This window comes from Electrona antarctica (genome assembly GCF_951216825.1).
Source record: "Electrona antarctica genome assembly, chromosome: 22".
NCBI classification, from domain to species: Eukaryota; Metazoa; Chordata; class Actinopteri; order Myctophiformes; family Myctophidae; genus Electrona; species Electrona antarctica.
The window spans coordinates 7,165,494-7,192,874 of NC_136805.1; the positions used below are offsets into that span (position 1 = coordinate 7,165,494).

The 27,381-nt window shown below is 44.7% G+C and overlaps 2 protein-coding genes across 2 annotated transcripts in view; both read left to right on the plus strand.

The window, feature by feature from the left end:
• Nucleotides 1-27,381, plus strand: part of LOC306915664 (ankyrin-3-like) — a 74,420-nt gene that overhangs the window by 31,246 nt on the left and 15,793 nt on the right. Inside the window, exons 16-26 of the mRNA XM_079493142.1 lie at nucleotides 2,035-2,133; nucleotides 4,375-4,529; nucleotides 5,089-5,300; nucleotides 5,605-5,812; nucleotides 7,095-7,191; nucleotides 8,229-8,457; nucleotides 9,010-9,135; nucleotides 10,982-11,104; nucleotides 11,802-11,828; nucleotides 13,333-13,414; nucleotides 26,527-26,601. Coding sequence (XP_079349268.1) covers nucleotides 2,035-2,133; nucleotides 4,375-4,529; nucleotides 5,089-5,300; nucleotides 5,605-5,812; nucleotides 7,095-7,191; nucleotides 8,229-8,457; nucleotides 9,010-9,135; nucleotides 10,982-11,104; nucleotides 11,802-11,828; nucleotides 13,333-13,414; nucleotides 26,527-26,601 — 1,433 coding nt within the window. The remainder of the gene's footprint in view (nucleotides 1-2,034; nucleotides 2,134-4,374; nucleotides 4,530-5,088; nucleotides 5,301-5,604; nucleotides 5,813-7,094; nucleotides 7,192-8,228; nucleotides 8,458-9,009; nucleotides 9,136-10,981; nucleotides 11,105-11,801; nucleotides 11,829-13,332; nucleotides 13,415-26,526; nucleotides 26,602-27,381) is intronic.
• LOC306915836 (ankyrin-3-like) lies at nucleotides 15,016-22,217 on the plus strand (the record flags this gene model as incomplete). The annotated part of the gene is made up of 2 exons (XM_079493475.1): nucleotides 15,016-20,821; nucleotides 22,051-22,217. The coding sequence occupies 2 exons, from the start codon at nucleotides 15,016-15,018 to the stop codon at nucleotides 22,215-22,217; spliced, it is 5,973 nt and encodes a 1,990-aa protein (XP_079349601.1).

Sequence of the window (27,381 nt, forward strand, 5' to 3'; positions counted from 1 at the left end):
ATATAGGATTGGATTTTCGCATAGCGTGGAAATCATATGATATGATACTAATCATAATACTGTGTGTGTATATTGACCACAGATGTCAGTCTATCTGAGTTTGTTGATTGATTGATTATTGATTGATTGATTATTTACTTTTTGTGTCCTGCACACAAGTGCCCAGCCCTCATGGGTTTATAAGACACCATTTCACACTTACAGCATGTTTACAGTATTCATATAATTCATGAAACTAGAGCGGTGCCCATCGGGCACTGGCCTACTTGGAACGCTACAGGTTGGAAATGCATGCCCCACCCAGTTATTATGTCTGTGTCCCTTTTATGTCCATATATGGAGTTTATTTGTCAGGCATGCCCAAATATGCAGATGTCAGAATGATGTCAGAACAGGCCAGCTCCATATGGAGATATAGGTGCAGAGCCCGGGCAGAGGCCTTTTGTGGCGGTTCTGGACAACCGTGGGTCTGACCGACTCGACACCGGGCACTGCACCTGTGGGGGTGTGGAACGCGTGTGTCGAATTTGATTCACGATTTATTTGATTTGCGTGGATTACAGCCATACGCACGTACATACAGACAGATGTGTAGAGAAGACATGGTGCATTTATAGATAGATTACAGCCATACGCACGTACGTACAGACAGATGTGTAGAGAAGACATGGTGCATTTATAGATAGATTACAGCCATACGCACGTACGTACAGACAGATGTGTAGAGAAGACATGGTGCATTTATAGATAGATTACAGCCATACGCACGTACGTACAGACATATGTGTAGAGAAGACATGGTGCATTTATAGATAGATTACAGCCATACGCACGTACGTACAGACATATGTGTAGAGAAGACATGGTGCATTTATAGATAGATTACAGCCATACGCACGTACGTACAGACAGATGTGTAGAGAAGACATGGTGCATTTATAGATAGATTGAATGAATCAGAAGAATGTTCTGCCCCAAGCTTGACAAATAAAATCTGCCACAACAAAAGCTTCTTTGACGAAACATATCTCAAGTTTTTCATAATCATCTTAGCTCAAGGAAACCACCACAAATAGAAACAGCGGTGGCCGAACGGTTTGCGGAGCGGTCTTGATACCGGAAGGTCGCCAGTTCGAATCCCCGGACCGGCACGTTAAAATTACCACCGCTGAAGTGCCCTTGAGCAAGGCATTGAACCCCTACCATGAAATGTTCTATGAGCAGGGTGTGGCTGTAAACAAGCATCTCGAGCTTAGTCCACTTCCCTGGGTAAACAAAGAACTTTGCTTTGCTTTACAAATACCTGTCTTATGTCATCATATTTAGGGCAATAAAACAAAAAAAAGGTATCTCTCTTCCTCTGGAGTGGCATTAAACCTGCCAGTCTCCAGTGCTAATGGTAATGTTCCTGACCGTATTTTACGGGGGTCGTTGTCTTTTGTTTAAAATCTGATAAAGTAGTTGATGGTCATGGTATCAAGGGTATCAATTCAATTATGCTTAGGCAGATGAGAGTGATTCACCACATGTACTGTATGTACTGGGTCAAGTCAGATAAAGTTCATAATTCATAACAACCAGCAGCTGTGAAAAGAGAGGTCATTAACTGGATCAGGGCTTCTGCAAAGAAATGGGCTTTGATTAGAAAATAGAACTGACTAGTGTTCCCTTACTGACTGTTGTGTTCTGTGTGCGTGTGTGTGTGTGTGTGTGTGTGCGTGTGTGTGCGTGCGTGTGTGTGTGCATGCATGTATGTTTATTTTATGATATATATATATCATTACATACATGAATGTATGCATGTATGGTATATACATGCGTGTGCATGTGTGTCTGTCTGTCTGTGTCTACGTGCGTGGTGTTGTGCGTGTGTGCGTGTGTGCATGTGTTTGTGGTTGCGTGTATGGTTATGTCTGTGTGTGTGTGTCTGCGTGCGTGCGTGCGTGCGTGCGTGCGTGCGTGCGTGCGTGCGTGCGTGCGTGCGTGCGTGCGTGCGTGCGTGCGTGCGCCCTCCCGCTCCCCTTGCGGATGCAGTAAGCTGCACCTCCCCAGAAAGCTGCCTGCCCTTAGTGAAGGCGAGAGCCTCGTTAGTCCGGTGCTGCAGCTGGGACCCAGAGGAACTAGATTTGTTGGGTAGGAACTCCTCCCCGTTAGCATCCCTCCTCCTCCTCCCTACCCCCCCACAGCAGAACTATGACCCAGGCTGATTCATGCTAAGAAATACGATTCTTTTCTTATTCATCTCCATTGATTTTTGTTATTTGGTAGTGTACCGTATGTTTTTATATACAGTTTATACGGTACATACTGCATTTATATATATATATATATACATGCACATGCACGCGCACACGCGCACGCACGCGTACACACACACACACACACACACACACACACACACACACACACACACACACACACACACACACACACAATGCATTGGTTTTGGGAAGTAATATACATAATAGTCAGTAGTCACATATACAAATATGAATTAAAGTTTGGAAGGAAAGAGAACTAATAGTAACTCAATACGTGTCTTGTTTCTTCTTTTGGAAACATAAATGGAGGATAGGACAGTCAAAGTAAAACAAAAAAGAGGTTTTAATTAATTTTACTTCCTAAAACTACACACAGGTCTGGCTTTAAAACCATCATGATTTTCACATTTGTTTTCTGTTGGTTGGGAAGCATTTTCAGTGGGCTTCTGAAATGCAGGGGTCATTTGTTGGCTGTTATTTGTACTGGACTGCGCTTGTCAGGCATGAGCCAAGCATCATCTCAAATCTCGCTTCCCATGACCACCACCACCACACCTGTTCCTCAGCACCACCACACCTGTTCCTCAGCACCACAGTACCGCAGCTTTAGATGAGCTTGAGACTGTGCTAGAGGCAGTTATGCACACCCCTACACAGTCACACCCCTACACAGTCACACCCCTACACAGTCACACCCCTACACAGTCACACCCCTACACAGTCACACCCCTACACAGTCACACCCCTACACAGTCGTTATCAGAAGAGAATGGGCACACACTCAAAAGCACAATTTCTTGACCTTTCAATAGAGAGTATGTGCATGCTTAAAGTGAATGGCACATCGAGTGGCAAAGCAACAGGCAAAGTGAGTTTAACATTGTTTAATGTTGTTTAATGCAATCAGATAAGACTTTTCTATGTGGATGTATGGGCTGTCAAGGCCAGAAAGTAGTTTTTTGCCACTCAGTAGGCGTTCCTGCATAACTTCCTGGTTTGATGATGATGTCACACGCATACCCTCTATTAGTTCAAGACAGACGTTGAGCCTAGCCGTTTTGTTGAGACGTTGGAAGTTGGAACATGGGTACTGTGCCAAGTTTACAGACTACAGTGAAGTGTTTTTTTTCCCCGCTCGAATTTCTCAACAGCTTGGAAAAGCATGTGAGCTCTTACTTTAATCATCTTTATTGAGTCTCTGAAACATAAACAGTTGTAACTTACTACTGTTATTACTATAGTTATTACTTTCTCAAGGGAATAGCCAATGAATATAGTTCCTCTGGTGCATTACTGGGAGAGTCTATTATATTTTCTAATCTTTTATTTTTTCTTCAACAATATGTTTATTGTTACAAGTTTCAACACACAAAGCTAACAGAACTCATAGCTCTGCTGTTTAATGCTAGCCTGGCGTGTTCTCTACTATTTCATGCTATCGCGTTCTCTTCCACACCAAACATCCCAACAACATGGCATCACTGGTTCACCCCGCCATGATGTGACACTGCGGTGCCTTTTTTAAGTTGAGGACCGCGCAGCTTTCTCCACGCCTGCGGCTCCCATACCTCTGCATCTTGTCAAAGCGCTCTCCCATCCATTCCATATGGTATGACCCATGGCTACACCGCAGCATGGCGAGGGCTGCCTGTCACCTGATGGAGCAACGCTGGCATCATCTGTGACTCATCTCTGCGTGACCCGGGTGTCTCAGTTCCTTTGTTTGTTTCGGGTTGACCCCCCACAGTGTTGGCACCGTATTATTAACTTTTAGTTGCTTATCTGGGACTTTTAAACTGATCAAATCTTGAAAGTGCATCTCTATTGAAATCACACGCATTGAAGGCCTGAACGAATGGCGTGCGATTTCTTTTAGTCGCATTCAGTGAATATAGGCGCAGCAGATCTACAAGCTTGTAGCTCTGCTATTTTCACTGAAGTGATTTGGTGTAGAGGGGGGACAAAAAGAAGGGGGCCAAGTATAGACCCCTGGGGGACAGCAAAGTAGATTGTGTTTAAATGGTTAAGGAGGAACTGAAGGAACTGAGAGAGAGAGAGAGAGAGCCTGCTTTATATGTTGCGTCCTCAACCTGTGGCGTTTTTGTCTGCACAGCCCTGTGATCGTGGAGATCCCTCACTTCGGCTCCATGCGCGGCCAGGAGAGGGAGCTCATCATGCTGCGCAGCGAGAACGGCGAGGCGTGGAAGGAGCACCAGTACGACTGCAAGGTGGACGACCTCAACCAGCTGCTCAACGGCATGGACGAAGGTGAAGGCTAGGGGCTCTACGCTCCGTCTGGAATCCCACGCCAATCTGTGGCCCCATTTTGTCGACTAAAGCTATGAAGAAAAATGGCCGTCGACTACCTGTTTTCGCTGACGAAAATGACATATAAACGAAATAAAAAGTAAACCACGATGACTAAATATAATGACACTTTTGTGGTTGCGCTCGTGTTGGTGCACTCTGAAAATAGCCGATCTACAAGCTCACAACACACGCACTCCGACGTGTTGTGTGAGCTTTTAACCCATTTTGGGCGGGAACCCCTTTTGGTGTTTCAAACATTATGTTGTAATTTAGCTATTGAAAAATAGCAGATCTACAAGCTCATAGCGCGCCACCGAGTGGCGCGCTATGAGCTTGTAGGTCTGCTTTTTTTGAAAAATCGTTAAAATGTGCCTCAAATCTTTCAGAAAACCTGCTATTTCTTCACCGAATGTTCGTCCCAGAATAGGGGCACTAGTATAACAAATACAAATAAAATGTTGTAGATATAAATAAATGTCACAGCTATGTGTTATTTACTCATTGTAATCCCTCGCAGAGCTGGAAAGCAGCGAGGAACTGGAGAAGAAGAGGATCTGTCGCATCATCACCAAGGACTTCCCACAGTACTTTGCCGTGGTGTCGCGGATCCGGCAGGAATCCAATCAGATGGGACCAGAGGGCGGGACTCTGTACAGCCAGAGCGTTCCAATGGTTCAGGCCTCGTTCCCCGAGGGGGCGCTCACCAAAAAGATTAGAGTTGGACTGCAGGTGAGTTGAGGCATGAAAAGTGTGTCTCTTTGTGGCGAGTGCGGAATGGCCTTCGCGTTTGAGTAAATGGTCACTGCCCCGGTTGCCCCCCCTCCTAAGTACAGTTTCAGACCGCGACGGAGATTTGAGTTAAAAACGTTCGCTCTGAAAGAATATATATTCCAAGATTTGCGCCACACTTTCACGATAAAAAAAAAATAGCAGATCTACAAGCTCATAGAGCTTGTAGATCTGCTATTTTTCAACAGCTAAAGTATAACATAATGCTTAATAACCTGCCCGTCTCTGTCCCTTCCTTCCCCAGGCCCAGCCGGCACCCGATGAGCAGGTGAAAAAGATTCTGGGTAACCGGGCGACCTTCAGCCCCATCGTTACCGTGGAGCCCAGGAGGAGGAAGTTCCACAAGCCCATCACCATGACGATCCCGGTCCCGCCTCTCTCGGGGGAAGGGCTTACCAACGGCTACAAGGGAGACTCCACCCCCTGCCTCCGTCTCCTCTGCAGCATAACAGGTGAGCCTTGCAGACGTGTATGTTTGTGTGCGCTGGAAACCAAATGGCCAACCATCAACCCTTTGGAAACCAAATGGCCAACCATCAACCCTTTACCCAACCATCAACCCTTTACCCAACCCTTTACCCAACCATCAACCCTTTACCCAATCCTTTACCCAACCATCAACCCTTTACCCAATCCTTTACCCAACCATCAACCCTTTACCCAATCCTTTACCCAACCATCAACCCTTTTCATATCAAGGCCCATTCTTTATTTGGCATTTTGAGCCACGGATCACCATTTGATGAGATTAAGGGCTGATTCATACTCCTATTTTACCGCTGTTTCGGCGCTGTAGTGCCGAAATGATTTTGACTCGTCAGAAATTTTCAGTAGCACCGAAGAGCCGACTTTAGGACGGTACCCGCCCCCCCGAACCTCAAATGACGTCACATTGTAGGCTCTACAGAGCCGAACTGACTTTTATTCGGCTCTAAAATAGGAGTATGAATCGGCCCTTAGCCTCTCAGACCCAAAACTAAAGAATATTTTGTTGTCGTTGGACAAGATTTTGTCCACAATTCCATGCTGTATTGATGTTGGTACTTGTTACCATAGAAGAGATAAAAGGCAAACGTTGAATTGTGCAGACTTCTTGTAAATTAAGTAATGCAGATGTTTAACAATAATGTAACTCTTGAGAGCGTAAAATGAAACCAAATGGACCCTCGGGAGGTTTCATTTTACGCTCTCAAGAGTTAAAGATCTATAAGGGTCCATTTGGTTACCAACTCCATCATTTAGCTGTGGGGACCACCTGGAACCCCCTCAAGGCCCACTGGAGGGTCCATTTGGTTACCAACTCTCCATCATTTAGCTGCATGGGGACCACCTGGAACCCCCTCAAGGCCCACTGGATGAAAACCACTGGCGTATAATATACTGTATGCTATTAACCCATTAAAATTGGGAAAGCATCTGTGTCGTTTCAGTGGTTTAACCATTTTATATTTTGGCAATAATAATGGAAAATATAATAATCATATCGAGGGCACTGTACCAATCCCATTTGTATTTGCCTTAACCCAGCTGTCTTCTACCCTGAGCCAATCCAAACTAGTGTGTTGGAATTAAAAAGTCCCCATGCAGGGCTAGGATTATTTGATGGTAAATGAAAGGAAAGTGAATGGATCCAGGAGGTTTTCCATGTTTTACGCTGTGCCCTGGTCTTTGTCCTGCTTCCATGTTCCATGTTCCATGTTTTACGCTGTGCCCTGGTCTTTGTCCTGCTTCCAGGAGGTACGTCTCCAGCACAGTGGGAAGACATCACAGGAACCACCCCTCTCACCTTCCTCAACGACTGTGTCTCCTTCACCACTAATGTCTCAGCCAGGTCAGTGTGTGTGTGTGTGTGTGTGTGTGTGTGACTGTGTGTGTGTGTGTGCGTGCGTGCGTGCGTGCGTGCGTGCGTGCGTGCGTGCGTGCGTGCGTGCGTGCGTGCGTGCGTGCGTGGTGCGAGGGAGAGAGAGTGAGTTTGAGTAGCTCTGAATTGTATCAAATATTAAGAACCTCTTGAAGTATTGTTTTGTAATGCCTTTGTACAGCTGGCCAAGGCTTAAAATAATTTGTCTTGTTCTAGTCTTTCGATCCACGCTTCATGAATAAAATGAAATTATTTGGTATATATCAATACAAGATAGAGCCTGGATTCCCCTAGCTGGCCAGTCGTGGAAGGTTATAGTGTATTTTGTAAACTCAATGACATCTGTGCGTTCTTGCGTGTTACGCGCTGTTGACAGAATTCTTATTCTCTGTTCAGAATGATGTATTTTGCACCTTGTGTGTGTGACAAAACTCATCACACAAATCTATTGCTGAAGGCTTCAGAAATGTGTGTGACTGAGGCTGATCAACAACCTCAAGGGTTTTATTGTTTGTCTCATGCTTACAGTTGCCACATAGTGTACCAAGTCCTGACGTTACTCGTTCATCCCCTCACGGAAGTAATGTTTCTATGGAGAATAACATTGGGATCATCTTAGAATCGTATCATATATGAATTGTGGTCCAAAAATAAACAAATTGTCCCGGCGATATTGTCAGGGAGGTGGCTCTGTATCGTTTGCATGTCACTCATATTTGATACAGTCTATCATACTAATTCGGCGGCAATTCTCGCCGTCAGTTGATGCTTCATATTCATATGAGTCAATCATTTGTCAATCATTTGTTTATTTTTGGAACTCAGTTCTTATGTGACGTGATATTAAACAAGCCTTTAGGAATTCAGTATGCGTAGTATAAATTACGTTAGACTTCGGTGCTCTATTGCAGGCAGTGGAATTCCTGTCCTTGAAGCTTCCTCAACATGTGGATTCTTATATCTGCAAATGGCTTTTTAAGATTCTATTCTTGCATTTGTCATCATAGGTTCTGGCTAGCCGACTGCCACCAGATCCCTGAGACGGTGGGCCTGGCCACTCAGCTGTACAGGGAGTTGATCTGCGTTCCCTACATGGCCAAGTTCGTGGTCTTTGCCAAGATGAACGACCCTATGGAGTCCCGGCTGAGATGCTTCTGCATGACAGACGACAAGGTGGACAAGACCTTGGAGCAGCAGGAGAACTTTGAGGAAGTGGCCAGGAGCAAAGACATTGAGGTGCGGCCGTGAACGGATGGCTTATTGTCTTAGATTATATGTCTGTATGGTATAGTCTGTACTTTTCTATTTTAGGCAGATATTATAGCTCTTATACACAGCAACTTTAACCCATTTAGGCCTGACGTCGAAATAAAAAAAACATTCGCTCTGAAAGAATATATATTCAAAGATTTGTGCCGCATTTTTACGATTGTTTCAAAAATAGCAGACCTACAAGTTCGTAGCGCGCCACTCGGTTGCGCGCTATGAGCTTGTAGATCTGCTATTTTTCTATAGCTAAAGCATAACATAATGCTTAAAAACACCAAAAGGGGTTCCCGCCCAGAATGGTTTAAACCACAGTTTACAGTTTAGCCTAATTTATACCATAATATATCATATAATTATAGTTTAAATTGTATTATTGCATGGCGTTAGCACACACGACAAGCGCACAGTGCACCCCACCAGGCCACCGTGATGCTGTGTGGGCTTATAGATCAGCTAAGTGGTTAATATTCAATTCCTCATTAGTGCAGCTGTGCTCATCTCTGTGTTGTTCTCTCTCAGGTTCTGGAGGGCAGGCCTATCCATGTAGATTGCTACGGAAATCTGACCCCTCTGACCAAAGCTGGCCAGCAGCTGGTTCTCAACTTCTATGCTTTCAAGGAGAACCGCTTGCCATTCTGTGTCAAGGTAAATGGTCCGAGTTACTGCTATATTGTATATGACATGCAGGAACCCTTTACACCAGGGGTCCTCAACTAGAAATGCCCACTAATAATTTTTGAAAAAGACTAAGGTCCAGTCCCATGAGCGCGGCGCGGGCCACGCAGCGGCCAGCGGAGAGCGGGGCTCTATATTCTTTAGTACAGTCACACCAAGGCAAGCTTATACAAATCGGATCCCCTCCCAACCAACCAATACTGGGGTGCAGAGTATGGAAATAGAATGTTTCACAAATATTCCCCTCCAAAAATGCACAGCAAATGAGAGGTATTGTGTTGAGGCACAAAGAACACTTTTATTTTTAAAAAAAAATGTTTATTTTTTTGTTTTTTTTGTCCAGGGTCCACAGAGAGGTGGTCCGCGGTCCGGTCGTGGACCGCGGTCCGCCTATTGAGGACCCCTGCTTTACACCAAAGCATTAGGCATTATGGGTGTTCATGTGAAGATACTTCGTGCTGATAGAAAAAAAGAATGGGAAGGCCCCTACAGTATTATGTACTGTATGTTGATATTACACTGACTATAGTCTAATAAACATAGCCTCAGGTCATAGCCTGATTCCCGTGTCCTCTACTAATACTACATAACCTCATCGTATTGATCAGCCAATTGCAGCTGTAGCTTCCTGTTCTCCCGGGCCAATCTTATCGGGTCGTCTGGCTTTCTGTCACAAGTTGACCATGTCAACTATATCGGGCCACTTTTCTACAGCAGAGCCAATTAGGATTTAGGTCCAGGAACAGTAGTGGCTCACGATTGCCATTTCAGAAAAAAAGGGACTATAAACTGTCAGGCTATTGTCTAGCAGACACATTGTATTTGTTGTTAAAATCATAGCTAATAGAATAACTTAACAAAGTGTTGTTTTATGGAGAATTAGCTGTTGCTATGTATATAGCAACATATGTTTTTGGGAATTCTTTTTATGAAAATGTGAAGTTTTTCCTAGACAACTTAGGTCTAAATAGGTTAACAGTGTTAGTAATAGAAACCTTACTTCTCTAGTGCAATTCATCATTATCTAGAAGTGAATCTTAGGACCTTTACCTCTGTCTTAGGACCTTTACCCCTGTCTTAGGACCTTTACCCCTGTCTTAGGACCTTTACCCCTGTCTTAGGACCTTTACCCCTGCGTCTAATCTTAGGACCTTTACCCCTGTGTCTTAGGACCTTTACCCCTGCGTCTCTCATGTATACTGTAGGCTATATCCTCAATCCTTTTGTTAAATAACTCATTTTGTAGGCTACAGTACCAGTACAATACAAAAATAATATGCATTGCATAATAACATGGTAACCTAACGGAGGTATATAAATGAAGAAACTTGTATCTAGGTGCACAGTACCCCTCTCCGTCATGTATATATCTAGGTGCACAGTACCCCTCTCCGTCATGTATATATCTAGGTGCACAGTACCCCTCTCCGTCATGTATATATCTAGGTGCACAGTACCCCTCTCCGTCATGTATATATCTAGGTGCACAGTACCCCTCTCCGTCATGTATATATCTAGGTGCACAGTACCCCTCTCCGTCATGTATATATCTAGGTGCACAGTACCCCTCTCCGTCATGTATATATCTAGGTGCACAGTACCCCTCTCCGTCATGTATATATCTAGGTGCACAGTACCCCTCTCCGTCATGTATATATCTAGGTGCACAGTACCCCTCTCCGTCCTCTAGGTGCACAGTACCCCTCTCCGTCATGTATATCGCTTCTTTCAGGCGTGAAAGTCGGAGCGGATGCTGTTGTTACGATATTTTAAATCGGGTGAAAACAGCACAAAACATTTGATGGTCTCTCTTCAGATCAGAGACAACAGCCAGGAGCCCTGTGGTCGTCTCACTTTCCTCCGAGAGTGCAAGAACGCCAAAGGTGCTCCGCAGACTGCCGTGTGTAATCTGAACATCACTCTCCCGGCGCTGAAGAAGGTAAGGCCAGAAGATTTTTCCCTATATGCGCTCCATTCTCTGTTGTCACCATCATAACCATCATCATGGTTAGGGCAGTTAGGGCCTATACGGCCAACCTCAAGTGGTAACAGAGGGAAAAAAACAACCTTTGGCCAAACTGCCGCCACTGTGTCTTTTATCTGTTTCAAACCTCTCTTTATGTTATCTATAGAACCTCTCTGGGTTCTATTTGAAGTGGTTTTTGTCACTGGCTGTTATTCGGTACTTCTACAGTACCTTCTGAATCTCAAGTGATTTGGACGTCATGCTTTTTTCGGCTGAGGGGCTTTTAAGCAAAAAGGCTTCTGCTTTCGGCTTTCCTTGTGGCTTTGTGTTCTTTTGCTGTCTTTGCTACAAAAGTGTTGGCTGCTTTATTTTTGGTGTATTTCCTGTGGTTTGTTTGTTTTTTTGTGTTTTCCCTTTGCTGGCTTCTTCTCTGCTGCTGCTGTTGCTTCTCTTCGAGTCCTTTGCTTCTATCAATCACTCCTTCTTCTCTGCTGCTGCTGTTGCTTCTCTTCGAGTCCTTTGCTTCTTCTCTGCTGCTGCTGTTGCTTCTCTTCGAGTCTTTGCTTCTATCAATCACTCCTTTTTCATGCCCTGATGTTTCTTTTTCCCCCTGCTTTCTATTATGTTACATACAACTCCCTGTTTCTGCAATGCATCTTGGGGGAACCAGGAAATGGAATCAGATCCAGAGGATGAGGTAAACCACACGCTTCCCCACCATGTGCTACCCTCTCTGCGCTATAGGTTCACACATTGGTCTGGAGGGGCTCTGCTCTGCTCCCCCCGTAGCCTTTATTCCTTATGCTGCTTCAAGGGCAATAGGAGCTGTGCTTGTTTTAAAGCAACTTTTAGTCACATTTGCATGATATTTTGGCAGATAATGATATGATAATCCTATATGGGTTCTTTTTTTTGTCCTTTTTGTCCCTTGCACTTTATCCTTTGTGATAATTTAGAGTTAAGATATAAGATGTATAAGTTATTGAGACTTTAATTAAATTGTGTAAAAGTTTTTGCCTGTAAATAATTCACCATTTAATTGTCTTAATTTGTGACTACTACTGTATAGGCCTATGTCCATTAGCTTGAAATAATAACACTTTTAATTCGTGCTATTAGTAATCCTATGTAGACAAGATCGGGGGAAACCGAGTCCTATAGTCGAATAACAGTTTAAGTCCAAATTTTATTCTGACCCCTCCACGAAAAGGCCTCGGTGTCCTGACCCCTTATCTATCATTTATACATTATGGATAATTAGTGTGGATTTATAAGGTGGTTGCACACTGGACGCGTTCTTCGGAAAACCGACGGTAAAACGCAGCTAAAAGTCCGAAAACACGTCCAGTGTGCAGGGACCTTTAAACTGTTGTTCGTCTATAGAATCAGCTATAGTTAAAGGAGAATTCTGGACAAGCCGTTTTCTTCCGTTATTCTGATGTTGTTATATCCAAGAATGAGGTGAAAGATGTCATAACTCCATCCCCAGCCCACCGTACTGTAGCTCCGAGCGTACGCAGTGAGTTTAACGACAGATCGCCCACTATACGGCAGCCCATTTGGGACAAAAAAAACACACCGTGGAGAGTTATGTTACATTATGAAAGACATATGTCTACAAAAAAAATACTTTTGAGCGATCAAAATAATCAATTTAGCGTTAACCCATTTTGGGCAGGAACGCCTTTTGGTGTTTTAAAGCATTATGTTATACTTTAGCTATTGAAAAATAGCAGATCTACAAGCTCGTAGCGCGCCACCGAGTGGCGCGCTACGAGCTTGTAGATCTGCTATTTTTGAAAAAGCGTGAAAATGTAGCACAAATCTTTGAATATAATATATTCTTTCAGAAGACTTTGTATTTATTTCGACATCAGGCCTAAATTGGTTAAACCCTCCACCCAGCTGTGGTGGGGCTTGTGATTTTTCACCTGTGCCACTCGTTCTTGGATATAATAACATAACATAATAATCAGATTAAGGTAAGAAAGCGGGTTGGTCCGGAATTCCCCTTTAAGGAACATTACCTTCTCTCTCGTTTCCATAGTACAACTAAATTATACTGGATATCAAATAAGATGTTATGTTATTTGATTTAATTGATAAGGTTTTTGACTGAGTGCTGTTGATTCGTCAGCCCCAATAATTCCGGGTGACCCAGCAGCACTGATTAGGTCTATGTGTTGTTGTTATTGTTGCAGACTGAAAAGCCAGACCGACGGCATACCTTTGCATCCCTAGCCTTACGTAAGCGCTACAGCTATCTGGCCGAGCCTGCACTGAGTGAGTGTGACATTTTCACTAACAGACCTCTATGGAACTCCTAAATATAATCATAACAATGATAATAACGTCGTTAAGACGAATTAACAATTTGATCTAACCTGTAACATTAATATCGAGACAGTAATATAGTCACATATTTCATGATTTTATGATATATATTTTCACCCTACATAACGTGCACTGTCCACCCTGCTTGTTTATGACGTGGTATATATTTTTGCATGGGCCAATGAGTATATTTTACGTGTGTGTGCCACTGCCTGCCCCACATTGTGAATTGCGAGTTGGTTTGATTGTTTTCTACAACTGGGTTTTCATGAGTCAAGATGCAACATCAGGATTTTGCTTTGATTGCCTTACGTAGCATTTTTAGAAGGACGTCAAAGTGAAATTACGTTTTTTCATTTGATTTTGCTGTTTTGTCCCCTGAGCTCTTTTTGGCTTTGTGATGCTGCAGCATTTGGGGTTCGACAAAAAGAAACTGCATGTTGGGAGGTCACAAGTATGGCTTTCTTTAAGATGCTTTTTTCACTGTTCTCTTTTATTTTTTTATTTACGTTTTTCCCCCTATTTATGCTTCTTGTCACCGAGGGTTAATCATTACTGCATGATATTATGGATGACAAAAACCTAGTCTTGCAACCAGCGTTTTGCCATAATATTATTTTCCTACATAATAACAGGAAAATGGAAACTTCTGCTGCGCTCTGTTTTATCAGAACGTCTAAATTGTGTTGCATTTTTCTTTTAATTTAGCTTTCAGAACAAACAGATAAAAGGCACTTCAAAAAGAAAGAAAAAACGGATTGAGTTTAGAGCCAGAATCCAGATGCTGACTGTAGCACATCTGAAGTCAAAACAGAGAAGTCTTTTTCGTATCTGTCCTGGTGCATTTGTCTTGCCATTTTTCTGTTGTCCATTGTTAGTCTGTGTCTTTTGACATTTATTCAACTGCTGTATGTGCTTCGATCGGCTTCTTATCCATTTGTGTTGTCCTTGTGAGTCATTGGCGGACCATAAAGCACATTGAAATCTATTTATTTTTCAATCCAACCCGCTCACATGTCCCATCTTAGAACTTCATGAAACTACTGTTCTTTCCTTCCTTGATGCCAGGACTGCGTCACTGATCAATTCTTTCCCCTTCTGGTCTCTTCTCTTCTTGTTTTTTTGTTGTTCCTACCCTTCCCCAACATCATTTTCTGTTGCCTTTATTCTACATTCTGTTGGGTTTTTGTTTGTTCGATTTATTTTTCATCATCACAATATATTTCTTGCTATTTTCATCTGAAGAAACAACAGTTGAGCGAGGCACATCAGCAGCAAGAACACTGCCTGCTGGTTACCCTCACAAACCTGTCTTTCCAACCAGACCTCACCCGCCATGGTCGTCTGCTCCTATTACCAACCCTGGCCAAACAAGGACCGCTGGACTGGGGTCCGTCACCGGTTCACCGGCAGCCTCGCCACCTGCTTCTCCACTAAAGTCCACCTGGCCCCTTTGCTCCCCTGCTTCGCCCCTCCTATACTCCCTGGGGGCCCCACCCCCTGTACCCTCCCCCCTAGCGTCTCCATCCCCCATTCGGTCTTATAGGACTATGGCTTCACCCATTAAAACTGTTGTTCAACAGGGACAGTACCCCGTCCAGGGGTCTGCCAGCCTGGTATCCTCTTGTAAACCCGGCACAGACCCGGCGTCGATCAAGAGCCTCGCTTCAGCGTACACCTCAAGGACTTCCCCGCTCCACTCATTTGCCACTGGGTCTGTGTCGGACAGGTCGTCGGCTACCGTCACGACTCCAACATTGCCAAAGACAAGCCTCAACATGTACAATTCTAGTCTGCCATTTAAGACAGTCCTAGGGTCTGCGGCGGCAGTGGACGCTGCTGGGGCTCTGTCCCACTCATCGGTTAAAACCCTCTCCGGCCTGTCCTCAATAAAAACGACCGTAGATTCCACACTGGCGTCGCGAGGAGGGAAGTTGTCCATCTCATCGCTGTCCTCCACTGGACAGACCACCATCGGCTCCTCGGAGCTGTCCACGACGAACGGGTCGAACGGGATCTCTAAATACCCGTCGTCCTCTTCCACCCCTACGTCGCCCTCCTCGCGCGTTTTCTCCGAAAGGAGCACCAGCCTTCAAGAGAGGATCCAGGCTACCACGCAGGCAGCCACCTCCAGTGTCAGCGCAGCCATAAACGAAGCCATAAACTCCTGCTCTGTGTCTGGTTACGGCACGCTCAAGACACACACCCCGTCGTCCCGTAGATCTGCAACGTCGAGTTCAGCTTATGGCACTCTCAGGTCCGCTGGCGCCTCCACCACGGCAGTCCCCTCCAGCACCATGACCGTGCCCGTGTATTCCCTCGTTAACATCTTACCCGACGCTCCTATCAAACCCGGCCCAGGCTCTCTCAAAATGGCCCTGCCCGATTCTTCCCGCGCTTCCTCCGCTTCCTCCTCGTCTTTCTCTAAGTGTGTGACTGCATCCAAAATGAAATCTCAAGTAAAGTCACCTCCTTTTATCACACCGACCATCATTCACCCAACTCCGACCTCCAACCAAGAGATACTAAAAGATGTAGCGGAAATGAAACAGGATCTGATGAGAATGACTGCAATTCTCCAGACAGACCCACGCACGGCGGCTAAAACGGTTCAAACCTCACATTCCGGGACTCCTAAGCAGTCCAAGCTAGAGGATGAGGAGCCGTTTACTTTAGTGGAGAAAGTCAAACAGGACTTAGTTAAAGTAAGTGAGATACTACAAAATAATATATTGAGCGAAGGTAAGGAGAGGACCTCATCAGATGAATGGGGGGAGTTTTCTAAAGATGAGATTGAGGAAGCACAGAGAAGTTCACTTTTTGACATGACTAGTCAAGACTTTGACTTAGCTAAGGTAGTCGATTATTTAGCAAATGATATTGGTGCTAGCTCTCTGTCCAAAATGGCAGAGATGAAATGTAGGTACGAGGAAGCGGCGAAGAGGGAAGGGGAGGGAGAAGAGAAACAGAAACGGCTCCTCAAAATACAGGAGCACAAGCTCAAAATGCCGCCCCCGGGCTCGGGTATGCACAAGTCTCCCTCGGAGAAGGACCTAAGCAAGCTTGCGGAATCATATCAGGGAGCTGATGCCATTTTGGAATCGCCAGAGGACCTGTCACATGAGCAGGACAAGAGCCCTCTGTCAGACAGCGGGTTTGAGACGAGGAGTGAAAAGACTCCGTCTGCTCCTCAAAGCGCAGAGAGCACAGGACCTAATCCTCTCTTTGCAGACGTTCCTATTCCTCCCTGCGTTACGGAATCAAGGACAGAAATGGTCCACGTCAGGAGCTATGAGCAGCCTGATGAGCTCGGAGAGATGCAGCCTCTTCTGATGGAAGAGGCTGCATCCGCCTTCCCTTCTATGGAACCAGAGGCAGCCTCGCCTTGCACCATCAAGGACAAAGTCAAAGCCTTACAGTTAAAAATGTCCGACGAGGACTCCATGCTGAGCAACAGCATGTGTGTCAAAGAGGAGACACATATTACTACTACCACAAGAATGGTTTATCACAAGCCTCAGCTTACTGATGGAGCAGAGAGGCTAGAGGAAAGTATGTCAGTTAGAGACATCATGAAAGCTTTCCAGTCAGGTAGGGACCCATCTAAAGAACTAGCAGGGCTGTTTGAACACAAAGCAGGTCAGGATTCTATAAAAGGTGATGAACTCACGCCTAGATTCCTTGACCAAGACAATAAATCTAAACCTAAAGTTGAGAGGATAATAGAAGTGCATATAGAAAAGGGTCATAGCGCGGCAGAGCCAACAGGGCTCTTTATCAGGGAGACCAAGAAACACCCTGAGCTTTATGTTTATAAAGGGGACCGGGGGATTAAAGAACTTCCCGAATTTGATGAGACCCATCAGTTAGAGGAGGAGCTCACTGCAGAGGAATCCCTGCCCTCCTTCCTGGAGACATCTCGCGTCAACACCCCCATGTCACAGGAGGAGGACAGCCGTCCAAATTCTGCCCAGCTTATAGCTGACGACTCGTACAAAGCCCTGAAGCTGTTGAGTCAGCATTCCTTAGAGTACTGTGACGATGAGCTCTCAGAGTTCAGGGGGGAATCGTACAGGTTTGCAGAGAAAATGCTCCTCTCTGAGAAACTGTCGCACTCTGACACTGAGGATTCAGCAGTGGCAGCTGATCAAACACGCCACCCCACCTCTGAGGAGGCCAGTGGCCACAGCTCAGGTAACTTTAATCAGCAGCAGCGTGGGTTTAAGTCATCAAAAGATGGGTCCCCTAAATCAGGTAAATTCTCTTCACACAGGGATGACCAATCCCAGTTTGATAAAGTGACAGTGCTGCATTACTCCACAGAGCCGGGTAGCCCGAAACATGCAGTCTGGATGCGATTCACGGAAGACAAGCATGACCGGAGTAGAGATAAACTCCTTTATGAGGACAGGGTAGACCAAAGTGTGAAGGAAGCTGAAGAAAAACTGAGCGAGGTCTCTCAGTTCTTCCGTGACAAAACCGAGAAGCTCAACGTTGAGCTTCAGTCTCCCGAGAAGAAGCCTTTAAAAAGAGAGTCAAGGGAAACCAGATCGGGGCCCAGCTCAACCTGCAGCAGCCCGGAAAAGACGCAAAAAAAGCCACAGACAGAAAGCAAGCTACGGGAGCCACAGACAGAAAGCAAGCTACGGGAGCCCTCTGTCAGCAAAATGTTTGGAAGCTCCACAGTGACTGAAAGGAAAAGCTCTAGCTTACCTAGCAGTCCTGAGAGAAGTGCTCTCTCTCGACACAGCGAGGATACAATCTCAACTAGTCCAACTAAAAAGGTTCCTCCACCTGTGCAGCCTAAACCGTCAATGAAAAAAATACAGGAGAGTAAACTTTTCAGCAGCGGAAAAACCTCAAAAGCATCTGAGGCATCTGATGAGGCAAGCCCGAAAAAGAGTAAGGAGAGAGCTAAAGACGCTGCCACAGACATCAATAAACCCATTTCAACATCGCCAACCTCTCAAACCTCAAAACAGACAGGAGACCACCTGTCCAATAAGAACATTCCAGAGGTCTCTCCTCAAAAACCAATGAGAGACACGGAGAAGTTGAAGGGTAAAGGGAGAGATAGTAATGCCACTGTTATTCAGGAAATCACTGAAAGCAATAAAAAAGTATTTCCAACTGCCACTGACACTACAAAGGAGAAATGTATTGATGCTAAGCAAGCCAGGAAAACGGAACCTGTCTCCAAAACAAAAGCAGCTGCCCAAACTGAGATGGTAGGAAAAGACAGTGAGGAACCAATGAACAAAAACCTCAGAAAAAAGACAGAATCACACATTCCTGTCAGGACAGCATCTGCTGCCCTTGACAATGAGTCCCCAAAGAAACAGACTAAGCCATCTCACATACCTACGTTGGCTAAGAGCAGAATACAGACAAGCCCAGTCACAACCCCAATAAAAACGGAAGAGAATCTGACTAATGACACGTTTGAAATTCTTGATAATGCACCCAGAGACTCAAACTCCAATAGCTTCCCTAGCCCCCAAGAAACACTGGAGAAAGTCATAGCTGTTCCTGTTGTCGCGACAACCAAAGAAAACTTTAAGGGTGTCAAAACACTACCCGTTTACGTCAGCTGCGTTCAGGTGGGCAGGCAAGCAGAGAGGGAGGCTAGGGGGACTGGGTACACGCTTAAACAGAAATTCGGCTTAGCGCTCAGTCCCGTAAGCCCAGACGATGACACACTAGAGCAGGTTTCGTTCATAGACAGCTCAGGGAGAAGCCCTGTCACCCCAGACACCCCTAGCTCCGAGGAGGTTAGCTATGACCTCACACACAGGACTCCAGACGGCTTCATGGGGTTCATCACAGGGACTGCCAGTCCCATCATGGAGGTCTCGGAGGAGGCGGAGTTCTCTTTCAAAGACGCCTTGCCAAAGAGACCCGTCACCCAAGCAGACCTTGATAATGCTAATCGGCGGGAAACTAAAGCTAACGATAACGAGCAGCAATTGACAATTGATCATCAGGAAACAAAAGCTAATGATAACGAGCTAGAATTAACACCTGCAAATGTCTCGCTAGGTGACACAACTGAAGAGGAGCCACAGCAAGGCTCAAAAGACAAAGGTGTTGCATATATTGAGTTCCCCCCTCCTCCCCCTCTGGACTCTGCCTCGGAAAAATCGGACACAGAGAAGAAAGGTAGCTGTGCTTCGTCCGAGACAGAGACTGAGATGATGGAAGTGAACTTGCAGGAGGAGCACGATAAGCACCTCCTGAGAGAACCCATCATACGTATCCAGCCACCCTCCCCGGAGCATGGTGAGGCTGATGACAGTCAATCTAATGGTGAGGGGGATGAGGACGAGGGCTCAGTGTTCCACCCCATCCCCTGTAGGAAGTTCACTTTCAAAGTCCCTGAGGAGGAGGACAAAGAGAAGAAAGAGAAGGGATCTAAACTAAAAAAGAACGACAAAAATGGAAACCATAAAGAAACAAATGGTGGAACCAATGGCTCCAGTACCAATGGTTCCAATGGTACTGCTCCGCCGGATTACGATTCTGAGCAGAATGGAAATGACCAGTCAATAACGGACTGTTCCATAGCCACAACGGCAGAGTTCTCTCATGACACGGATGCAACGGAGATAGACTCCCTGGACGGATATGAGCTTCAGGACGAGGACGATGGCCTGTGTGAGCAGGCAGACTCGAAGCTCTTCGGCCTGCCTGAGAGCAGGAGAGATGTCTGGGCATCGGACTCGTTCAGGTCCTGCGACCGCTCTTTCCCCCAGAGCAAACTGGAGGTCATTGAAGAGGAGAAGTCTCCAGAGGAGTGTCAAAAGGACACTCCTAACGGAGACTTCCCCTCAGATAGAGGGAAGGATGTTATTAAGGATGATGTCAAAAAGGAGGAACAAAAGCCCTCAGATAGAGAGGGATTCTCAGATACTTATTTTAGTTACAAACTAGACGAGGAGTTTAACTCTCCCTTTAAGACTGTAGCCACTAAAGGGCTGGACTTTGACCCCTGGTCCTCTAAAGGCGAGGGCATAGACGAGGGCGAGGTCATGGACATGGCAGGCACACAGGACAGCACCGGTGAGCCAAAGCCATTTGGACTGGCCGTCGACGACCAGTCTCAAGCCACTACGCCTGACACGACCCCGGCCCGAACGCCGACGGATGATAGCACACCGACAAGCGAGCCGAATCCATTCCCCTTCCATGAAGGGAAGATGTTTGAGATGACGCGCAGTGGTGCAATTGACATGAGCAAGAGGGACATGGTGGAAGAGAGGCTTCAGTTTTTTCAGATCGGTGAGCATTACCATTCCTCGGGCAGGTACAACGTTAGGGCCTCAGAGGCAAGAGCCTCCTTACAAGAGACACAAATAAGTCAGATTAACACACAGGCCCTCACAGACACCTCAGTAGTCCCTCAGGTCTCCATTCAGACTACTACAGTCCGACTGGACAGATCAAATGGGAATGGCAGTAGCAATGTGTGCACAGATTCAGCCCTTAGCAGCGAGTCTAAATTCTCCACATTCAGAATAGGATTCAAGTTGTCATCTGATAAGAACTCTGACTTGAAGAAGGAATCAGATGGCAGTTGTAGTTCTAGAACAAGCACTTTTGATCATTCTAATTGCATAGCCTCAGGAACAAGTGTAAATAATTCAAATTCTGTAGCTTCATACGATTCTGATTATTCCTATTCTTGGACTCCAGTCTCGACAGACTACTATAGAAATTCTAGAACATCAAGCAGTATGGATAATTCCTCAAATACCAGCATTCTACCAGGCACATCAGAACAGACAGAGTTGTCCGATTGGGCCAGAGAGATTGCGAACACTTACTACCAAAGCACACACACTGCACCTTCTCCTCAGAGCATAAATTCCCAAGCAGGGAACAGCAATAAAAATAGCAACATCCACGGCTCCCATAATGTCTATGCTAACTTCACTCAGCCCGTGTTCAGCTTGTTGTCTTCCTCAGAGCCAACGTTACAGCAGGTCAGCAGAGTGGAGGCAGGCTTCAGCAAGCTAGAGGAGAACAGCAGAGAGAATAGGGTTACGTTACAGCAGGTCAGCAGAGTGGAGGCAGGCTTCAGCAAGCTAGAGGAGAACAGCAGAGAGAATAGGGTTGTTCCCAGTGCAGCAATAAAAAGTACTCGATCCAAAGACGTCAAAAGTCACATATGCAAATCCAGGTTACCAGTGAGTGCGCCTAGCTACAAACTATGCAGTCAAAGTCAGCCAACAGGGAAACAAAAGCCAAAAGCTAATGTAGGGAAATATGATTCCTATGTAGTCAGGGAAAGATTGGACCCATTTGATAAAGTAGCGCCTAAATCCAGAATCCCAGTGATGCGGGCAAAGAAACACTCTCCCACTTTGTCGAGACATAAACAGGTTACAAGCACTTCTGTGGTCATTAGCAGAAATACTAAAGCTACCCAGCATAATAAAAGTATAGAGTCCAAGCTCAAATCTAACAGTTTAGCAAAAAACAGTGTTCATATAGGGAGAAATAACGGCGCTGCCCTCTCGGGAAACCTTAAAACCAAACATATCAGTAGCCAGGTAGCCAACACTGTGGGCCAAACCCTCCACAAGAACGGGGAGTCAAAGTTAGCCGAGGGAACGCCCAGTGGCAATGCAGGGAGCAGCAGCCACAGCAGCACATCCAGAAACACTTCCCCCACCTCCACCTCTACCTCCACCTCTACCACCAGCACCATCACCACCACCACCACCACCACCACACCGTCAAGGTCCGCTAGAGACCTGAGAGCTGAGGTTGAGCAAGCCAGCATTGAGAGGAGGAGCAGGAGGAAGAGTAGGCGGACTTGCGGAGGGAAGGAGCAATACGAGAAGGAGGAAGGGAGTCAGGTTGATCAGCCAATCACGGTTCCTGTTGCGGCAAACGAGACTAGTTTGTAAACCCTTTCTAAACACTTGCTTAATCTTCTATCTATCTTTCTCTCTTGAGATGCATGTAGCCGTTGTGGGTGCCTTGTGATGTGACGTGCTAAGTGTAGTTGTCACTTCTTCCTGTCATTCTCTTCGTCCCTGTCTTGTGCTGTCTGAATTGGGCGTACAGTAGAAGCCCCTCTTAAAGATGCAGAGTGAGAGACACGTGTGGCACAATCGACAACACGCCATATTGTCCTGTACCATGAAAACGCAAAAGAAACAATGTTGAGTAGAGTAAAAAAGACAAAAAGAAATATGCTAAGACGTTAAAGCATGGGGAGGGATATATCATTTAAAGAAAAGAGTAGTAGTAAAGTATTCTCACAAATGTGTTCGCAGAATGTAATCAATATATTCAAAAAGACACTAATGTCAGTATAAGCTGTTTACTCGGAACTGAACAAAATCTAAAAATCTGGTTACATTTAATTCAATGTTAGAATGGAAAGTGCTTAAAAAATAATCTCATCCACTGCCTAGAGTATCTTAACCAAGCATGGGTTGCTTTTCACTGAAGCCTGCACACCCTGCTTTGCCACAATGGACTGTCAACATATCACTTTGCTAGCACGCCCAGTGCATGGGTGTAGAGTCAACAGTATGTAATCCACTTCCATGACTACTAGTCCAGGTTTTACAGAATAACCACACGCATGTCTAGTTACTAGTTAGAAAGCCGCATAGACACAGTGATTGCCCAGCACCACACACACACACACATACAACACAACTTGATGAAGATAGGAATATGAGACATAGATGTGTCAGACATGTGATCTTGTGTCTGTTCTCTGGTCCGCTTGCCTGGTTTGTATATATATTATCTGGTGGTACTGTCGTTCTCCGTTGACGCTGTGAAAACAATTCAAAGGGCCAACAAGCAAGTCACATGTAAGCCAGATGACCCATAATAATGATATTGACCAGGGTCCTTCACCTGTAAATAAGATGAACAGGTGAAGCACGTTTACATGTGGTTTCAAGCTGTGGCAATGAATTGTTTTTATCAGCTGTGAGATGTGTTGCTTGATGGTAGAATTAATAGTGAGATAGTGAGAATGACATTCTATACAAAGCTCTGTAAACTCTTACCATACTACTACTACTACTACTACTACTACTACTCAACATAAAATATTCTAGCATGTTTGCAAATGTATATTTAATTTCCCCTTTTCTGGCCTCTCTGATCTTCATAATTACATTAGTTCTTTGCTATTATTGCCCCATTGTCTCTAGAGCAATTATTTTTTGTAATCAAACATTTGAATGCAATCTAGTAAAGTCGAATGTTTGAAACCCTTAGTTTAATTATTACAATACTATATCCTGACCTGAGGATTAAATACCTTGGAGATGCTTATGAACATATCCATTATGAACCGATGCCGGCTCGCATCTATACCTCAGTATCCAATACTATCCAATCCTGAATCAGTGGGGCCAGAACAGGTAGTGTTAAGGTGGTTGCACACTGGGCACGTTTTTCGGGAAAACCGACGGTAAAATGCCACTAAAAATCCGAAAAACGCAGCCAGTGTGCGGGGACCTTTAGAGTCTATTTTCCAGATTGTCATATATATTTATCTTCAACACAATGCCATGTGATATTAGAGTCTAAACTGGAACATATATATTTATCTTCAACACAATGCCATGTGATATTAGAGTCTAAACTGGAACATATATATTTATCTTCAACACAATGCCATGTGATATTAGAGTCTAAACTGGAACATATATATTTATCTTCAACACAATGCCATGTGATATTAGAGTCTAAACTGGAACATATATATTTATCTTCAACACAATGCCATGTGATATTAGAGTCTAAACTGGAACATATATATTTATCTTCAACACAATGCCATGTGATATTAGAGTCTAAACTGGAACATATATATTTATCTTCAACACAATGCCATGTGATATTAGAGTCTAAACTGGAACACTGAGCTGAAGTTGGTCCTTTGTTGGTTTACTCTCCTGCAGGGTGAGTTAAAACCCATTCAGGACAGGGGAACCTCTTTTGGTGTTTTAAGGATTATGTCATACTTTAGCTATTGAAAAATAGCAGATCTACAAGCTCATAGCGCGGCACCGAGTGCCACGCCACGAGCTTGTAGATCTGCTATTTTTGAAAAATCGTGAAAATGTGGCGCAAATCTTCAGAGCGAACGTTTTTAGCTCAAATCTTTGCTTCTGGGGGGTCCCTGGAACAACATATTTTCAGATTGGGGTCGGCGGCCAATTATATATAGTTTATGACATCTGAAAACTCAGGATTTAGAAGACATTTGTAGATTCTGGTTATGCAGTCCACATTGGTGAAGCTAAGTGGAGGAGGTAGAAGGATTTATTTAAAGAGAATCTGGTTATGCAGTCCACATTGGTGAGCTAAGTGGAGGAGGAGGTAGAAGGATTTATTTAAAGAGAATCTGGTTATGCAGTCCACATTGGTGAAGCTAAGTGGAGGAGGGGGTAGAAGGATTTCTTTTAAAAATGCATGAATGAAGACAAGGGTAATTTAGAGTTAGCACAAGAAGACTATTGCAGTCCGATTGTAGTGGCAATGTTTTAGCAGCACCAGAAAACGAAGGCCCCGACTGACGGTTGCACGCTGGTGTCATGTACCGAAACTAGCAATCTACAAGCTCATAAAAGATTGCGGCACGACACGCTGTGAGCTTGTAGATGAATAGTTTTTGGTGTGTGACACTGCGTGCAACCCAGTATAAATCATGGCTAAGAAGTGGAAGTGTCAAAACTGGCATGAGCCGAGCCACCAGCTCTGGTTTCAAGGAAACGTTAGCTAAGCACTGGTAATGGCAGAGTGGAGAGCACACACTCTAACATGAAGGGAGTGTATGTAACCACCATGTAATACACTGGAGGTACACACAGTACAGACAATACACTGTCAAATCCAGGGTTTTACACACATTTTAGTGAGTAGGTGTAGCTTCTGTTTTGCCATGGTTGAGTGTCATATGAGCAGCTATGTGTAATACCCCTCATGCAAAGCATGTGCTGCATTCTGGATGAAATGTTCTAGTTTAACCCTTTATAACCGGGAAAGCATCAGTGCGATTTTAGATTTTTGCGTTGGCTAGCTATTTAAACATAGCAGATAATATACAAGCTCACAGCTTGTACATCTGCTATTTATGAACAGTTTTGAAACAATCTTGTGAGAAGTTGAACTACTAATTTAGAAGGCCTTTGTAGAATCGGCCTCGAGCTTAGATGGAAGATGACTCTACAGTGATTCCCAACCTGCGGGCCGTGAGGTTGTTGCAAGTTGGCCCCCAAATAATAGGCAGAGCACAAAGATTTAATCATAATTTAACAGTAATATAAGAAAAACGTACCATGGTATTTCTTCTTTAAAACCTTGAATATGAGTTTTAATTGTGATAACGGATAAATAGGAATTTGTATACTATGCTACTGTAGTTCCACTGATCCAAGCTGGAACACAATCAATTAACTGATGCTCTTGAAAAGGCACCCAAGGCCACACATCTGACCACCAAGTGGGCCTGCTGCTGTGCAGCTTGCCCAAGCAGCCGAGAGCGCTCTCTGGCATGGTGGATATCAGCAGGAACAGGTTGTGCCCTCAACACCGTCCCTGCATTAAGGTGGCCTTACACTAGCCGATAAAAGGGCATTTTTGACACTCGGGGGGTGCCCGACCGCTCAAAGCGCGATCGGGATCGGCCCGATCAAGAATGTTTGATATTTGCTCTGCCCCGCTCCGATTATCCTGTAGTGTGTGGTGCTATCAGATTTCAGATTGAAAAAAATCGGCTAGTGTAAGGCCACCTTAAGTTGCTGGTTCAGAATGCCACCTAGATACAAGAATGTATGTAAACAGTCCCCCTCCCCTCCAAAAAAGACCCACTTCAGTTCACAGTTCCAGTCTTTATTCTCCACTGCGGAGTCCAATCTGACAACAAACCATTTTGCGTTCCTAATTGTCTACACACGCATTATGGCACATGCACAACAATCCCATACTTGAGCTTTTTTTCTTTCTGTTTTTTTTTAACCTGCTGATTGAGGTGTTTTAACAGATTTGTCACCTGACCCCCTCCCCCCCTTCAACCATAGGCCCACAGAGTCCCTGTGAGAGAACAGACCTCCGCATGGCCATAGTGGCTGATCACCTTGGCCTCAGCTGGACTGGTGAGTGTGCTACACACGCATTCATAAACACACACACACACACACACACACACACACACACACACACACACACACACACACACACACACATCAAACACACCGGGACACTTGGCATATTCTCCTGCATCTTTCTCATCTCATTCCTCTCTGTGTATATTTTCTCTCGTCGCTCTCACAGGATCTCACAAAACGTAAAAGTAATACAATTAATGGACTGGAAATGAAAACATATTGTAACCCAGCGCTGGAGCTAAATGAACTTCAATTCACTTTAATTTTAATCTTCTAAATGGAAAATGGATTGTGGTTTATGACAGGAGGTCTCCTCTATTGTTTGACATGCCAGCCTTAGCATGCCTTCAGTGTAGAAAGTGTGAGTAAAATCCACTTAATTAATTCAGTGGAGTGGGCAGGGTCTATGGGCTGGATCCAAGCTATGAAATTGTATGATTAGATCGTTTATCATAGATTATATAGTCTTCGCTGCCATCTAGTGGCGGTATTATGTAGTGAGTACTTGGCTAAGCAACAAAACACTGCAGTGGCACACATGACACATCATGACGCAAAAGGAAATTCTGCAAAACATAATAAATACAATTAAACATCTACAAATGAGTACACATGTAACACTATACAGAGGGCAATGGATATCACACATTGCATTCTCACATTGACCCTGGCATTTAAATCGTATCTTTATGCATATATTTTATGCAATGTTTGATATATATGAAGTTTTAACTATCATTCCATGTAGTCATTAAATGTGATGGTGAG